Source organism: Xiphophorus couchianus, chromosome 4 (genome assembly GCF_001444195.1).
Source record: "Xiphophorus couchianus chromosome 4, X_couchianus-1.0, whole genome shotgun sequence".
Lineage (NCBI taxonomy): Eukaryota > Metazoa > Chordata > Actinopteri > Cyprinodontiformes > Poeciliidae > Xiphophorus > Xiphophorus couchianus.
Genome location: NC_040231.1, coordinates 12,083,524 through 12,101,272, shown reverse-complemented (window position 1 = coordinate 12,101,272; position 17,749 = coordinate 12,083,524). Strand labels below are relative to the sequence as shown.

Genomic DNA, 17,749 nt, shown 5'->3' with positions numbered 1-17,749 from the left:
ATTTTTTTTTTACAAACATTTAGATCATAAACATCTCAAGCACCATAGATAATAATATTAACAAATCTTTAGCGTTTCTATCCCTTCAATGTAAATGGAACCAGGCAGAGAGCTATGACTTTTAAGAAGTTTTCATCATAAGTGTAGTTTATTCTTATTTATTTTAGTGTTTCAACACAATGTAATCTTACTTTAATTAATTGCTTTACTGAAAAATTTATAATTCAATTTCAATACCATACTCTATAGTTTTATATCTTTTTCCTCGTCGCAGTTCCTTTTAAATATTTCTTTGTCGTCACACATAGCTTCTACATGGTCCCATTGTTCCCAAATAAAAAAAGAAACCTTATTAGAAAACACACACATTTACAAATCATTCAGTTTCTTTTAGAGTAGAGCAGAACAACACGGATACAAATAACGGCCAGTCACTCAGCAGCCAGTCAGTCAATGGATGCACTTAAAAGTGGATCAGAGATGGATCTTTTCACCTCCACTCCTGTGTGACTCCGACACGACTTTCTTTTGTGAACATGAAAAAGCATCACATCCGTACCAGGGGACCTGAGCCGCAGGAATCCTCCTGAGTCCTGCTGATCGAAACCCAAACGTGCATCATTTGAGAGAGAGGTTCAGGCAGAGACGGCTCCATAAATTAGATTTTTTTTTTCCTCTGCGCTCTTACACTCTGAATCTGAAATTCCCACGCCTCGTATCAGATTTTGCTTCGGTCATGTACAGCTCTGGAAAAACATTTTACTGAACTCCATTGAAAACCTCCTGGTTATTCTACCAAACATTGATTTCTGAATTCTTCCTGAGTTAAAACATTAGTATTGTTGTTTCTAAATGAACATGAACTTGTTTTCTTTGCATTATTGGAGGTCTGAAAGCTCTGCATCTTTTTTGTAATTTTCACCATTTCTCATTTTACTCAAACATATGCCTATAAAAAGTAAAATCAGAGAAACTGATCATTTTAAGTTTACTCTTAATTTTTTCCAGAGTTGTAGTTTCTCTCATTAACAATCCAATGGTAATATACAAACTGGGAAACACCGACCCACAGAAAAACATCACACTGGGAAATTGCAAAATGAAAATTTCCGAGGACATCAATTTTTTTTCTACACTAGCACCATACCAACGGCATGTACACAAACAAAATCAGAAAGAATTGGTCTTGGTGGTGTTAGAAATGTTCTCAAGGCACTTATCTTTATCATTTCCTCTCGTCTTTCTCTCAGGGATACAATTCAGCATCTTTCTGTCATTAAACCTCATTTACAGGTTCAGTAATGTACCTGTAAATTACATTCATCATAAGTGTAGTTTATTTTTATTTATAAAAAATTAAAATAAACTACAGGTGTGATTTCTTTTCTTCCACCTTTTCTTTGTTGTTTTTTTTTTGTTTTTTTTTGAAAAGTGGCATTTTTGTTGTCTGCTTTTCTTTTTCTCGGTACATTCTTAACTCGGTCTGTGTGGCGTTAGATATTTCGTTCAGTAATTTGCCGTACTACAATCTCCTTCTCTTCTTTGAGTATTTCACTCAAACACCAAAAGCTTGACGTTTGCTAGTTTTCACTGTATATCTTTCCATTTGTTCATCTGATCTGTCCTTCTGTCCATCCAGGGGAGATGCATGAATAACTGGTCGCTCCGTCCTTACGCTCCTCATTCCAAGTTTCCTGTTGTCCACTGTTAGGATAATGTTTTCTCATTGTGGTCTCTCTGGCCGTCTCTCATCCATCTACCGGTGTCTTGAGGACACATCAAAGCAGGTAATCATCATGAGATGGGCTTTGCAGAAGTTAACTCTGGTTTCCAGTTTGTCGGTCACCGTTTCCAGTGCCTCCAAATACTCCACTGAGTCCACGTCGTAGGGCTGCTGCAGTTCGACTGGAAAGAGAAGGAAGGAAAAATTATGGTTTTTTTATGTTGGCAGATTTGGTTATTTGAATCCCCAGTAGCCATTTATGTAACAATGGCTACTTTTCATGTCAAATAATACTTATGCCAATCAATATAATATTAGTGGTGATTCATAAATGTACAATTATAATCATTTACATAATACAATAAATAAGTAGGGAGCTTTTAATAACCATTTGTTACATTTAAAACGGATGAAGAAAGTGAGTTCTGGTTCTTTTTGTTGCATGGTGGAAGAGGAAAACTACATTTTAAAGCATGTCTTGTATTGTGTGATTGTGTAAAGTTTGGCTAAATAAAAGTTGATTATTCAAAGCATTAGATACTATAATCATTCTAAAAATTAAAAAAAGCATAAAAAGGGAATTTCAACCGTATTTCTTAACCAAAGGCCAGCCTAATGCTTTGTGCATCCTAAACATATTTGGGTATATAGAACAATTTGCAAGACAAGCCGCCCTATCTTGGACTGTTTGTAGTTTAGTTAGGTATTTATAATGTAAATATCTTATTGTAACAACATTTTCTCATTTTTCTGTCCATTATCTGCAAATGCAAAAGTGTGACTTAACAAATCTACCGAAATATTAATATTGTCCTCCATCTAAGGCAGGCGTGTCGAACTAATTTTGATGTCAGACCACATCGAGATCACAAATGTAAACAAAGAGCCAGTTGTGGCAAAATGTATTGATAAAACTATCCATTAAAGTGTTAAAATATAAATAAATATGTATTTCTGCATTAGATTAGCACTTCTTAAAGTTAAACAACTTTTCACATTAATGTAATTTGACAGCATGCAGATAAAAACCGCTTTGATTTGATTGGTAAAATAGCATTTAAGCACACAACTGTTTTCTTTAAGGCTCTAAATAAGTGTTTTTCTAGAGTCTAGAGGGCCACATGAAAAGCTATGGCGGGCCGGATTTGGTTCGCGGGCCTTCAGTTTGACACATGTGACCTAAGTTAACAGCTTTTCATGTGACTGAAACCTTTATTTAATGTATTATTCCAACATAAAGTAGGAAACTTGAGCCTAAACCATGAAATCCCAAAATAAAACTGTTGTTTTCTACAGTAAACAGAAAATATTAACAGACGTTATGTTGATAGAAAATTACTAATGAAGGTTCAGTAACAAAAGCTACCAGAGCTGCTTCTCTTTATCCAGAAATATTCTCTATTTCTAAAGTGTTGTTTTTTTGCAGAGGGTGTGTAGAGAAAATGAAGGAAGCAGTCTAGACTAAAATATGGTTAAACTATAAAGTTGAATACTAAATGAGGCTAACAAATGTGCGTGATAAATGATTGGATTAATGCATTCATTGCTGACAAATGAGCTCTTAAAAGCGTCCTCTAACCAGCTGCCGACGTCTTATCTCCTCTCACACACATCATGTTCCCTGATGTGCTACACTTACACTCAGCTGTCCATTTGTGTGGCTCCAGCATCAAGTGCTGTTTGGTTTGCTCCAGCTCTTTCTTCAGACACTGGTACTTGGCTCTGACTTCACTGATTCGCTGCTGGCGGTGCTCCAACACACGCAGTCTGGCACTGACAAACACACCCTCCTGACACACACAAACAGAGAAAGTGCCAGCAGAGTGAAAGGGTTTTATTTACCTTTACATTTCCAGAGGAAAAACTTGCAAAGCACTTTCAGCAGGACCGTGTTTAACATTCACACGGCTGCACACGTTCACCCCTCATCGATTCCCAGTTGGACCACAGTTGGGTATGTGGGACACAGAGCCGCTTCGCTGGACCAGTTGGGGGTTAAGTGGCTTTCTTAAGGCCGCTGCAGGGAAAATCTATCTTTCATGCTATTTTCTTCCTCCTTCTTTTCCAAAGCTCAACTCTTTCCCCCTTGAATAGACAGAGACTTAACAATGGAAACCCAAAAGGCTGCACTGTGCATATTTTTGCAATAATTTCCCAAGTTGCAGTCTGTTCCTCAAATCCCTCTTACATCAGGAAGACTCCACATTGCTTATGGTGTGTTGTGAATACTTTATATTGCAAAAAGTAATTTCTTCTTTATATCTCAGTGTTTTTCCTCTCTTCCAATTATCCTTTCACTGCAAAAACACAAAATATGAACAAATGTTTTTGGCTTATTTTTTAGAGCAAATGTTTTTGTACACTTGAAATAACAATTTTGCCTGATATAGGAGCTTGTTTTAAGTCAAAAGTTGCTCAATATTGATTAAAAATATTAAGGAATACATTTTATATAATTATTTCACTTATAGAAAGATGAAATAATCTGTCAGTAGAACCAGAACTGTTTCTAAAAACAGCAGAAGTGTCTAAAAAAATAAATAAACACAGAACAGTTTTTTGGCATTAAGTTCATATTTTTTGGTGTCCTCCTGATTATTAACTCACTTTGCTGTAACCTAGCAACCTAGCAACCCAAATGGAGCTCCGGCATGTTTGGCCAGCTGGTTTTACTGCTGTATGCTCTGTAAAATGGCTGCATTCTTGTTGTTTGTGCAGAAGGCTCCACTTTTGCTTTTCAAAGGGTTTGCCGTTGGCCAGTAGCAGCTGTTTTGGATTTAAGGTTATACCCCAAAACAGCTCAAAATATGCAGAACTGAGCAAAATGAAGTCTCATTATCTCAGAATAATTTTGTGTGGAAAACATTAATAAACATGTTTATTAAAGTTTAACCTAATAAACATGTTTGAGGAAGCACGCAACCTGTTTAAGGAAGCAAAATATGTCACCTCAAATCTACAGCGAATCCTACCTTGCTCCCTCCTTTGTCCCTTCTCTTCTGCAGTCGCTCTACATCGTCGATCTCGTACACTTTGATCTCAATGGTTTCTGTGGATGCAGCTACACCACGGTGGTTTGAGGACCCAGGAGGCCCCAGTGGGCCGTCCACCCAGCATGCTCCTGGACTGGAGGAGGAGGACGAAGAGGAGGTGATGGCTTGTTTGGAGGAGCGCTGAGAAGGTGATGAAGACGAGGAGTCCAGGGTCAGAGCTGGGATCAGACGTCGCCGCTGGAGGCCTGAAAGAAGAGAAAGTAGTGAGTATTTACAGGTGTAGAAACACAATTTGATCCAACAAATATTTGTTTATTATACATTTACAAAGAGTGAAAAACTTAAATACGTAACGGTAACACTTTATTTGACGGGTTGTGAATAAGACTGTCATGACATAGTCATAAACATGACATAACACCTGTCATGAACATGAGAAAGTCTTCATGAATATTTATGACTGTTGTCATAAAGTGCCATTCGGTAAATCATGACACTTTTAGTACAAAGTTGACATTATACAAAATGTCTTCGTTATGACAACTTGACATTAACCAAGAAATCATGATCTGACATAAATTTGTTATAAAAGTATTACTGATTAAACTTTAAAAATTATGTAGCTTTATGTTATTAAAGCTAAAGTTTAATTCTATTTGTTTCCCTAATGCCATGTGTTTTGTAATTTTGACAAATTAAAATATTTAACAATATTTTAAATGTGAAGTTGATCAAAATTTGTTTATTTATTATTTGAATGTATTATGTTTAGTCAACAAGTTGTTTCTCCAGATATTTATTGGTGTTTTACGTTTTCTGTTACGCTGCTCTTGGCAGTTGGTGGTTACCATAGCAACCAGTAACTGACGGCTCCTCCCCCTTTTTTTCTGTGGCTGTTTGTACCTGTGATATGTATCAGGATCAGCTCTGTTTTCTTTACAAATATTATATTTTAACATATATTTTAGACAAATTTAATAATGTACAGTGTTTCAAGAGTAATTGTTCTATGTTTTGTAAATACAGTATTTTAAACTGTTATCATTATTAATGTTGCCCATTTTAGCTATGTTTAATTTTACAAATGCGAACTGCTCATTGGGAGCTATTGCTCTGTAGTTTTAGGGATATTTATCATAATTTATTTACTGTATTGAGCAGTGGTTCCCAAAGTGTGGGGCGCGCCCCCTAGGGGGTCGCATTGCCATTACAGGGTGGGAGGGGGCGCGGGAAGCGGTACGGATGAATGAAGAAAAAAAAAACAGTTACACAAAAGTGTTTCACTGTAAAGATGGTTTGAAATGTGTTTTGTTGCAACCTGAAGTGTGGAGTCTGAAAACAAAATAGGTGTATAGGTTTATCTCTGGTTGAACGATGTGTGTGCCCAGTTGATTTTCTTTTTTTTGGGGGGGGGGGGGGATTTTGTTGTAATCCATAGGGGGGCCCAGAAAATCTTTGGGAGAAATTCTTTGGGAACCACTGGTATAGGGACAGAAGCTGCTGGACTGATTTTAACCACCAACTTGATTTCCTCTTTTCTTAGAATAAATATTGTGAATCTGAGTGTGTCTGTCCTGAAGACGACCTACTGGACCTGAGGCGAACATAGAAGGGTTGAGGAGCGAAGGTGTCAGTCAAATATGGAGCAATAATTAGTCTGTATTTTGAGCTGTAGTCTAAATACTATAATCACAGACTTTCCACAGAAAGCCTAAGAAAAGAAAGGAGAGATAAAACATTGAGAAAGAGGAAAGCAGTGATTTTAATATGATTTTCAGCTAGCTTTAGTCTCAGTTCAGCGTAAAGGTCAAGCAGAGACGTTTGTATTTCATTAGGATGCATTACGGAGGGTCAAGAAAACTGATAAAAAAAAGGAATCCAATCAAATGGCAATCAGGCACTAAGAGAGATTGAGCTGGTGGTGGAATGAAAATGTCTTTTATCGTTTTACACAAAATTCACTTTTCCTCCATCAAGGCAGTCCTTTTTGCGACAGCCTGAAAGCACATTGGCTCTTTGTGCAACAGAATCTGTCGGGGTTAAAGCAAAATAAATCCAGATTTTATGCTGAATATTCGGAAGGTGAGACCGTTCACACTGGGAATGAAAGGCTAATTCCAGTTTAAATCAATAATCAGTCTCGCAGCAGACAAGGCTGCCTCTTTCCAATCTGATTTCATGCACACAGCCACCCTAATGCTGAAGCAGAAGAGAGTCATTTGGCAGGTACATTAGCAAGCTCTTTGTGTTAGATTCTGGTGAATATATATTCATTACTACACCGCCATGTTCCCTTTTACCATTTCACAGATGGCTGGTCAGGGTCACCTTTCCTACCTGGCTCCTCCTTCAGACACAGCTTTCTGCTCTTTTTGCTTGTCTGTTCACTTTTTTTTGCCTGTTTTTTTTTTTTTGCCATGGATTTCTGTCGTCATTATTAGTTTTTCTCATCTTCTTTGACATCCTTTGACTTTTTAGTGTGATTTGCAAGCTGAAATTGGCTGGAAAAAAAATATTTTTTTCAGCTTATCTTCAGCATTATAATTTCATTTGGCAGTGAGTTTGTGGTAATTTCTTGTCTTCTATTCAGTTTCTAATTATATCTTAATGGAAATTACCCATACAGGCAGCTCCCTTAATACCATAGGGTGGATGAAGGGTCACGAGATACTGATGAAACAAAACTGCTCTGAATTCATTATTAGCCAAAGTAATCTGACTACATTGGGAGTTTTTTTGTGATGGTGATGTTTTAGAGGTGACCTTGAACAGGTTAGGATAAGTCTATTGTCTATACAAAACATGTTTATTATATTTATTTACAGAAAATCATTCTTGGATGATAAGATCTTCATCTGGTCAGCTCAGAATGAGCTGTTTTAGGACATCTTGTCATTTTAAATCCAAATAAGCTGCTGCTGGCCATGACCCCCAACTCAACATTCACACTCACACGTGAAAATGGCTGCAAATAGATGCGTACTTATACAACCATACATCTTTGAAAAACAAAAGTAAAGCCTTCTGCATAATTAACTAAAATGCAGCAACCGGTTTCTGGATGGTAAGTCAACAACAAAACTCTTCTCTTTTCCAGCAGCCATTACACAGCGCATACTGTTCTAAACGCAGCTGACCAAATGTGCTGGAAATGGCTTATTTTACAAACATCCAAAAACAGTAACTTATTACCCTAAAAACAGCTGGGTGGTTCTCTTTAAGCATGTGGGCTGTTTTTAGAAGCAGATCAGGCCAAAATGGAAGTATAAAATGTACAAAATGTGAATTTTGGATAAAGATCCCTTTTAATAAATGTGTGAAACTGTAACCTGAGTTGCTCCTGCTCTTCTTGCTGCTCTTGGAGCTCCGTCGGGAGGAGGTGGTGGCTGAGCTGTGCTCACTGAGTGAGTCTGGAGCCGAGGAAGTGCTTCCTGTGTTCTCACTACTGTCTCTTAGCATGCTCTCGTAGCCACTGCTGCCTCCGCTGTGGTAAAACAGGGCAGTTTTCCCCATTGCTGGGGGCAGCTCTCCACTCAGTACACTACTGTTGGAGTCAAAGAAACAATCCAGTTACGATAAAAAACAATACATTTTTGGAAAATCAAGCCTTGACTTGTCACTTTACCTGTTGTCACTTGCATGGCCACTGCTGCAGCGGTGTGGTTTCCTCGGGGCTGTGATCTTGCTGTAAGGAGAGGGGAGTGTTTGCACCACTGCTGCCCTCTCCTCTCCCAGGTTATCGCCACATGCGCCACCTCCACTGAGGAAACCAAGTCAAGAAGCAAGATACAAAATAAAACATGAATAGATTAGTAATTGAAATATTTGTTTTGTTTATAGCAAGATGGAAAAGAGTGTGACAGCAGCTTCAACAAAATGAAATAAAAACGAATTCACCTTGCTGCTGCTGCAGGTCCTTTTTCCTCGGTTCGATCTGTGCTTCCTCCCTGGACGTGGCCCCTGGAGCGGGATCCTGCACTTCCCTGGAGGAGCTCTGAGATTCTGCTATTGACAGCCCGCAGAGGCAGTTTGGCTGTTAGACTTCCCCCTCGACTGCGGCTCAAGGACTGGGTCGACCAAGATCCAGGGGCAGATCCTTGCTGCTGCTGAACTGGGGCCTGGACTGAATTCTAGGGGTTATTCATTAAAGAAAAGCAACATCACATCATCAGCTCAATGGTTCACATGTGAGGTGGTAGAGATGTTGTCTTCCTTTCTATTTTGGGGTCCATTCACACCAGCCCTGTTTAATTCACTTTGTATTTTTAATTCTAGTTTGTTAGCCCAGAAACTCGTTTGGGAGGTTTACATGCACAATTGGACTAACTCTAATCCACATAAAAACCTTGGTCTCGGTTCGGTTGAAGTGAAATCTGGCACAGTATGAATGCATATGTGAACACCAAGCAAACCGGAAGCCACTCCAAAAGCAGGTAGTAACCTATGGTGCAGGCCATTCTGGGTAAATATGACCAAACAAACCTAGTCTAGCTAGATTAATGCCTTGTGGTCTTTTTGTTACCAAAAACAACAGAGAAATCCTACAACCGCTAAACAACTACTGTTGTATCCTTCAGTAGTTCTTGGTGTCGCGCCCCCACAGGCAAGGAGGGAAACAAGCTTCTTCAAAGACTTTGGTTTGTTTGACACAGTGCAGCGTGAAAGAAAACTATACCAGCAGAAAATTTAACAAATGTTGCAATTTTGGTCCCCTAACAAGCCGAGCCAACTGGACTATCAGGTGTGAAAACACCTTTAGAGGCAGTTCCTTACCTTTCCGTTTGGGGGGAGGCTGGAGCTGCGGCTGCTAGTCTGGGTTAATGACTTGGTGGAGAAGCTCAGAGTCTTGGTGCTGGATGCAGAGAGACTCCTAGATTTGGGACTGCTGGTCATAAGCAATTTACTGACTGCTGAAATTTTTGACTGGCCACTGCCCTTGGCTGGTGACTGTGGAGCACTGCTTGGACTACTGCTTCCACTGAAACTGGGACTGCTGGGGTTCCCAGTGGGCGATGATACTGAGCCGGTCCGGGTGATGCTGCGACCAGTGCGAGGCATGGTGGAGTCCCCTCTGATTCCTCCTGCCCCCCTAAGGCTCTCACCTCTCTCCAGGGAAAAGCAGTCATAGTGGTGGGAGCCACTGTGCGAACCGTGGACTCTGCCAAGGGAGTTTGTTCGGTTGGCCAGTTGTTCTAACTTGGCACTGAAGAGTCTGCTACTATCGATGCTGGAACCACGCTGTCTGGTGATCCCTGAATTGTCTGTAGAACTGTTTAGTGATGACACTCCATGAGTGGGTTGGGGGAGAGGACTGGCTGCCCTGTTTCTCTGGTCAAGGCTGGACTTTCGTACTGGTGGAAGAGGTGGGATTCCTCCCTTCTTGTGGGAGAACAATCCCTGTTTTCCTTTGGATCCTAAGCGTTCAAGTGTGGCGCGGGGACTGCAGGGTGTTGAATTGGTGACTCCAAGGTTGCGGTACTCTGCTCCACTTTCTAAGCCATCATGGTGGTTGAGTCGGTGCCAACCGCGGGGAAGACTCGCTGTGCGGTGGATATTTGGGCTGCAGATACCAGTCAAACATTCGCCTTGGACAGCAACAGTGATCATCTCGCAACCATCCACAACTCTCTTGAACGAGTCTGGAGAGGAAACCACTTCACTGCCTGATCCAGAGCTACTATGATCCCCACCTAAGGAGAGAGTCCACATGAAATTAAATGGATAAAGAAATAATACAAACTAAATATATTTTGCTTGAGGACAATGTTTCTTACCGTCCTTGCAAAAGTCCCTTCCATGGCTCTTTAAAGGCTCTACTTCCCTTTTTTCTGGCTTAACTTCACAGATAAGTTCTCTAGGCTTTCCTTCCTCCATTCCACGTTTCAACCAAGGGTCTTCAAAGTTTATTTCACTGGAGATGGAGGCTAAAAATTCGGCTTTAGCTTTCCCTGTATCTTTCATTAAGGTCGTCTTTATTGGGGAAGAGAGGATTGTGGGCTCATGTATAATCATGGGTTTGACAACCATGCAAGGGTGAACACATATTGTAGTCTTGAAAGGGGAAACATTTCCAGGCCCAGGCAGAATCTGAATGTTAGTTTTCGCCATAGATGGTGGCAGTTTTCTCTGCCTGTCTCTGTTTGGAATACCTTTATCTGACGCCTTCTCTGATAGAACTAGCTCTCCTTCCAGACTGCCTCTTCTTGAGCTTCCACATCCATCCAAAACCTCAACTTCAAAGCTTTGGCTGGCTTCAGAATCAGCCAGTGCCTCCCCTTGCTGTCTGTGAGACTGGCTGAAGCTGTGCAGAGACTGATCTGCTTCGCTGCACGTGCTGAGATCGCTCATCCAAGAGGACATGGGTGATCCGGAGTTTGACATTCCTGTGGCTAAAGTTTCACCAGTCCGCAACTTTGCCATTGCCACCTGCAACAGCGAGCAACACAGTCAGGCATCCAGAAATTCATGCTTTAGTTTACTACAGTGTCTTTCAATAGTATTCACATCTATTAGGCTTTTGTTACAGAGCAACTACAAACAACTTCTTTGTATTTTATTGGAATTTTATTACTCTGACAAAGTGATTTTGAAATGGAAGGAAATGTAAGTTTTACACAACTAGACTGGAATTGTTGCTCATTCTTCTTTCCAAGGTAAGTCTGGTACAAGACTTTTAGATGAAGTCTTATTTCAACATTTGCTTTCTTCTTGCCACTGCTCTCTAAAACACTCTGAGTTGTGAAGTAAACAGTAAACATTTGACCTTTGCAGCTCCTCCAGAGTTACTATGGATCACTTGGCTGCTTTTCTGGTTAAAGTTATCTTTGCCCTGTGTCAGTTTTGGTAGCTTTACAGTTTTGCCACATTGTTTCCATGTTCAGATGATGGATTGAAACGCTCTCTATAAGATGTTGAAATTATTGTTTTAGAAGCTGGTTCACTTCTCCTCAGGTAATTTCTGGAACCAATTGGCTACAGTCTTTGGTAAAAAATTAGAATACCATACATCTATTGTCTTTGACTTCAGTATTATGCACTACCTTGTGTTGGTCTATCCTGAAAAATGCTAACCATGTACACTTTAGTTTGTTGTTTGTAATGTGACCAAATGCTTTAAAAGTTGAATATTTTTGCAAGGCATTGTAAATCTGCTTCAGTACTCGCCAAAATAAAAAGCCAAACAGTTCCACCAACCTCTGCCATTGCCACCACATCCTTAACGCCTGTGTTTGCTGCAATTTCTGAAGACAGGTGGTAACTTTCCATTGCTCCATCTAAAGCAGGGTCACTGCTAATGCCGATGGGTTGAGGTTCTAAAGCGAGGGCAGCTTCAGAGCCACAGTCACTGTTAAAGCTGATGATGCTCACTGGACGACAGACCAAGCTCTGGTCTTCAACAAGAGCTGTAGCAACAATGTCCTCTTCATCCCTGCAGGCCGTGGTGTAAACTACATCATCCACCCCAGGGAGAAGAGTCCCACTTCCTCCTATAGATGCTGCTGCAGCTAAGGTTTTGGAAGGAAGAGAAAAAACTTATTGTTTCAAGCATATTCATCAGTCACTTGTGTCTAATGTTCATGAGGTATATATCATTACTGTCTTTGTGTGTGTCCAAAGGTATCGGTGGGACGTCGTCGTCGCAGAGTGTCTCAGCTGAGCCCAGGCTGGCAGAGAGGGATGCGGTTGGCTCTCGGACTTGTGGGCTCATCCCTGCAGGAGAAGTTCTGGACAGCAGCGACTCTGTGGAAGAGCGGCCACTGTCTGCAGCCAAACTGTCTGCAGAGTCACAGGGGCACAGTTAACATTGAAATTAAATATGTTTTCCAAGTTCAGAAAGCATGCATCGACGTATTTGGGAAATTCGTTACATGGTGCATTTATCTGTTATAAGCTACTATTCAGAGATGGGTAGAGTGCCCAAAAATCAAGTAGGAGTAGCACAACATGTTTTTATTTAGGCAAAAGTAAAAGTAGCTGTCTAAGAAATTTCTAAAGAGTAAGAAAATGTCTGTGCCTCTATTAGATTCTACATAGTCATTTTACAAAATTGCTACATCTCAGTCTAAACACCATTACATTGCTTTCCTCTTCTGTATTTTTCTTTTTTACATTGTATTTATATTTATATTGATGTGTTACTTTTGCTTATTTTTATGTTTTGTTCTGTAAAAGTTATCCTTAAAATAAAGTACTGCAAAAAGAGGAAGAAAGTATTTGGTAAAAAGGCTATAAAAACTGGTCAAAACATAAATTATTGAATATTTTAAAATTCCATCATCAGACGGTCCAAAATATAAAGTTATGTGAAAATGTTGGTATTTTAAGGCCCAAAATGAGTATTATTATTATAAATAACATAACTACAAAATAATGTCAGTCAAATTACGTTTTTCTTAATCAATTTCTTTCATTATAAAACTTTAACAGAAACTGCGGGTGTGTGTCTGTGTTTGGTGAAAACCAATACCTGTAATATATATTTTGTAAACCCTGTTTTACTTTTATTTCACCTTCTGGTTGTCATCCTTGTTTTTGTCAGCAGGTGGTGCTGCTCTTACAGAGAGGTCTAAAATTACCGGAAGTTGAAAAAATCTCTCGTTTACGTCCTCTCACATTCTAACGGGTAAAACGGAAGAGAAAGACATTTTTGAGTCGAGACCTGTCGGAAAAGGCGACTTTATGGCCACATGAATGAAGAATCCAGATTTTCGGTAATTAATGTCTAAATTGACGTCATGTTTTTCTGTTTGTCCTCTTTTAGAGGCGCCACTGCCGTTATTGTACTGTTGTATTTAAATTTTATGTGAAGCCGCGTTGCTTCACTATTAGCTATTAGCAGTAACAGCTAACAGTGCTGTTACTGCGCCATTTTGTTGAAACCGTTCCTAGTTAGGAGCTTTATGCTAGTACAGTATTTTTCGGACCATTCACGTAACAAAAGACTATTTTCGCTCCATATCTTGAACTTTTATTTTTGCAACTCAGAGAAAATTGTTCTTTTTGAGAATAAAGAAACCCTTTTATTTGAAGTTCTGTAAGCTCTATTAATCCCGGCTTCTTATGTAAAATAATAATAATAATACTAATAATTACTGTCAGAGGTCAAAGCCTCAGTGGCCTGGCCATCCTGAGCCAGGCTGTGTGAGGACGGTGGGGGTGTTGATGGCATTACACCCTTCTGAGTGTACACCTTACATCGCTGTGATGGGGAAGATGGAGGCCTGGGAGGGGAAACAACAATAAAAAACAAATTTTCTATATTATAAGCTGTTATTAAAGCACAGGAATTGATTATCATATTATTGTTCCAGTGTAATTCATGCCTCACCTGTAGTCTGAGGTTTTTGTCAGGCTTGCGATGCCCAAGCGTGGCGACCCAAGAGGACGAGCCTTCCCCTCAATATTTCCGACCGCATTCAGATTCTCACGGCTTCAAAAGGAGACAGCTGACGTCAAATATTCCCCCAAGAACAGCAGAAACATCTAAATGTCAGAGTTGAGACAGCATACAGATGCCAGCGGTCCTCACCTGTCATGTAACTGAGAGTTCTTGGCTTTGTGTAAGGGATTGGAGGTGATGATGCTGCTGCTTCCAGTTATGCTCCTGGAACTGGTAACCAGGGGGCATCCAGTGGCCTGAGCTAAACTGTGGATCATTGTTTGGGCGAGCTCTGCCTCCTCCACCACCTCCTTGATCTCTTGAAGCTGCTGGTCATTGCTTCTCCTCCTAGAGGCTGCTGGTAGTGGAGCAGGAAAATTAATATTTCAGTAAAATCTTCATCTCCTAGTTGACAACTGGTGTGAGACTCAAACAGCAAGTTCCTCAGTTTCTGACTTTTCAACATATTAGTATTTAAAGTTGTATCAATATAATTTTAAAGTACAAAACATATGGTGTAACAGAAAGTTAATCCAACACATAAAATTGGTAACATTTTATGTCAATAATTGGCTTAGAAGGCTCAAAAATGGCAGCCATTCTGGAAATCATGGGGCTAAATATGAACAACAGCCTGAGGGGTGAGCATGCTAATTTTTATGCTTGTATCTACAATTGAAAGATTTTTACAGTAACAAGCTGCACTATAAGGACAAAGAGAACTATTGTTTTATTGTTTTTTTTTTTTAACATGTTGCTTATTGTAGTAAGATGTTGGGAAGAGACATTAACTTAAATCTCAGGCAGTACATTGGTTAAATTACCTATTTTGGCCTCGGCATCCAGCCCATCTGCAGAGCCTGGAGCAGACGAGGAAGGACACGACTCCTGCTTGGCACTTGTATTGCTTGCGGGAATTTCTTCAAAGGGAAATTTTGCCACCTGGAGAAATGAATAACTACTTTAATATCAACCTGTGATATCCGATATTATGATTTAGCTTTCAACATAAAAACAGTAGAACTGAAGCTTATATTGAAAAAAATGGGCACACAGCATAGAACAATTTAAATCAAATATCTTTTGGTTGGAATGATTTATAGTTTAAGATAATCTTCACGGTCTTTTCCAGTGTGCTTTTTTGGATTTATTATGACTGGATGCATTGGTCACCTCCTCACTGCCGTCAATGCAGTCCAGTCTCTCCTGCAGCTCAGCGAAGGTGTTGCATTTGAGACATTCGGCTCCTTCCTCTGGAACTGGAGCCAATGGTTGACCAACCAGTGACTGGGAGGGCTGCGGCGGCACTGGGCCACTGGTCTGCTCGTCTGTCTGAGCCTGAAAGTAAGAAAGGAAAACATTAAGTTATAAATAATCAAATTCTTCTTTGATTCGTTTTTTAATGGTTTCAGATAATTAATACACTGTAACTCTGTTCATACAGTGAAAATGAGATATTTGTCTGTAAATGGCACAAATAACAAATCAAGTTTTAGGTCACTTAGGATTACCGCGATTATTTCTATTTGGTAAATGCCAGAACAGTGAAAAGGTTTGTAAAATTTTTTCAAAATGAACTTACTGAGGTCAGGCCAACTCCAAAGCAATGACTTGGTTGTAATTAAGCCACTTTGTAAGTAATTTGGTGGCTCTATCTGGAACTTTAACGTCTGTAAGTCTCAGTATGTTAAAAAAACAACAAAAACAAACCAACCTCTGGCTGATACTTAATGTTTTTATCGTCATGTGGTCATATTTTATTTCTTTATATGTATTATGTATTTGTATATGTAGTAAAACATTATGTTGTATTATTTTAAATCACTATCATTTCACTTTTTATTAGCTTTTAGATGTACTGTTTAAAAAATGCTGCAAATTTGCACTAATCTATAAGCTGCTGCTGTTTTATTAAGTTTGTTAATTTGCATGCAAATTTATTGAAATGTTGCCTTGATGATCTTTCGTCATAATATGATCTTTTTTTGTGACGTGGGAAGGCCTTCCTATTGTTTAAATTTTAGTTCCATCAGACTTTAGGACATGTCTCCAAAAATTAAAGTATACAGTGCTTTGGTGCTTTGGAAACTGGAATCTGAAGTTTCTTTTTGAGTGATGGATTCTTGCTAGCTGATTGTTGGTGCATAATTCTTACCAGCTTTAGCTGGCCTATGCTTTTTGCTTTTATTTGCACATCTTGTATCAAAATACCTTAATTTCCAGGACACAATCCGTCAACTTGTACCTAAGGAGCAATAAGACGTGGAAGTCTGTAATAGCTTCCCGTCTTATTTTCTCCCCCATGTCTCTCAAGGATTAAGTAGTTTTGAGGTGTTGCCTCAATTTTACACGCATATTGTGAATAAACCAGTCAAAAGCTTACATCATCAATCATAGTGTATGTAAACTTATAACTTTTGAGTTACATTGAATCACAGTGTAATATTTTTCCATAAAAATCTTTTTCATTCTGCCATTTAGCAACTATAAAGAAGTTTGCCAATCCTGACTGAACTAAAACAGGAAGATTTTCATCTGATTATGTGAATAATGTTTTTAACCTTACATTTGGTTACATTTGGCTTCAGGTGTATTGACCCTTGACCCCTGACCTTGTTCTGGACTCCAGCTGGTGGACCTTGCCCCAGTATTTGATGCTGCTCAGGTGTTTTTCCTCGGAGCAAAGCTGGGACAATCGGGACGAACTCCGGCGGCCCCTCGTTGTCCGTTAGCTCTCTGTCCGACACCGCCGCTCCGTTTGGGCCCACGTAGATCACAGTGTCGCAGGACTGCTCGCTGCTGGAGTACTCATCTGGGTCGCTGGATAACCTCAGCAGTGGAAGTTCGGAGTCGGCGTCACCGCGGTGATGGAAAGGTCGCAGGTGGGTTGGACGGCGCATACGACCCTCCTCACAGGAACTTTCTCCTCCAGAGGAACTAGACGTATACTGCTGCAAAAAGACAGTGATGAAGATAATTCAAATGTTTTACTTTTTTTCCCCTCTTTTAATTAATAACCGACATACAGTTTCTTGTTTCATAGTAATTTTTAAAAGGAATAATTTCAAAATTCAAAACTACAACAGGTTTGTGTAAAAGTAGTCTCATCTTTTAAATTGTTGCATGATTTTCTTGCAGGGAAACTAACCCATTATGGTCAAAGTTGCCATTTAGAGTAATTTTAATTAATTTAAACTAAGTTGTGACATTTTTCATGTTTATTGGCTCAATAATAAACTAAACATGAAAGAATGTATTGAAATAAGCCAAATATTTAGATTTTTGTAGAAAAGGGGTCTGTAAATCATCGTAGATCCAAAACATAAGGGTCAGACATAAGGTCCCCAAATGATCTGGTTGTTTTCTTAGAACAAAACGTTTCTGAGTAAAAGTGATACTATTTACTGTGAATGAGAAACAATAAATGTTGTACCTAACATTTGTTTTTGTTTTAATTAGGCTTTTTTCATGAAAATGCCGCCTTTAAAGGGACATTATGACAATGCTGCATATATCAAGAACAATTTAAAAAGAAATTTGACTTCACATCAAACTTCAACATCAGGCGGCTTGAAATTGGTGATAAAAATAACGTTTGCACCAGGCAACAGTTAACACGCCTGTCAGTACAATAAACAGCAGACAACCTGTCAA

At 39.4% G+C, this 17,749-nt stretch overlaps 1 protein-coding gene and 1 long non-coding RNA gene across 4 annotated transcripts in view; one reads left to right on the top strand and one right to left on the bottom strand.

Moving 5' to 3' along the window:
• Window positions 1-1,427: 1,427 nt before the first annotated feature.
• kif26ba (kinesin family member 26Ba) overlaps window positions 1,428-17,749 on the bottom strand; it is a 105,784-nt gene continuing 89,462 nt past the window's right edge. Inside the window, exons 13-28 of one of the 3 annotated variants that reach the window (XM_028014342.1) lie at window positions 16,708-17,046; window positions 15,269-15,433; window positions 14,920-15,037; window positions 14,246-14,453; window positions 14,045-14,146; window positions 13,810-13,937; window positions 12,313-12,492; window positions 11,911-12,221; window positions 10,491-11,142; window positions 9,490-10,406; window positions 8,614-8,846; window positions 8,342-8,476; window positions 8,046-8,260; window positions 4,696-4,961; window positions 3,363-3,513; window positions 1,428-1,905 (exon numbers count right to left, since the gene is read on the bottom strand). In XM_028014342.1, the coding sequence (XP_027870143.1) occupies window positions 1,757-1,905; window positions 3,363-3,513; window positions 4,696-4,961; window positions 8,046-8,260; window positions 8,342-8,476; window positions 8,614-8,846; window positions 9,490-10,406; window positions 10,491-11,142; window positions 11,911-12,221; window positions 12,313-12,492; window positions 13,810-13,937; window positions 14,045-14,146; window positions 14,246-14,453; window positions 14,920-15,037; window positions 15,269-15,433; window positions 16,708-17,046 (4,269 nt within the window). In that variant the 3' untranslated portion in view covers window positions 1,428-1,756. The remainder of the gene's footprint in view (window positions 1,906-3,362; window positions 3,514-4,695; window positions 4,962-8,045; window positions 8,261-8,341; window positions 8,477-8,613; window positions 8,847-9,489; window positions 10,407-10,490; window positions 11,143-11,910; window positions 12,222-12,312; window positions 12,493-13,809; window positions 13,938-14,044; window positions 14,147-14,245; window positions 14,454-14,919; window positions 15,038-15,268; window positions 15,434-16,707; window positions 17,047-17,749) is intronic. The other 2 variants (XM_028014344.1, XM_028014343.1) reach the window with 2 other exon arrangements.
• LOC114142840 (uncharacterized) lies at window positions 13,009-16,808 on the top strand. The gene is made up of 3 exons (XR_003595117.1): window positions 13,009-13,427; window positions 15,228-15,439; window positions 16,684-16,808. It is a non-coding gene; the product is annotated as an uncharacterized LOC114142840 (long non-coding RNA).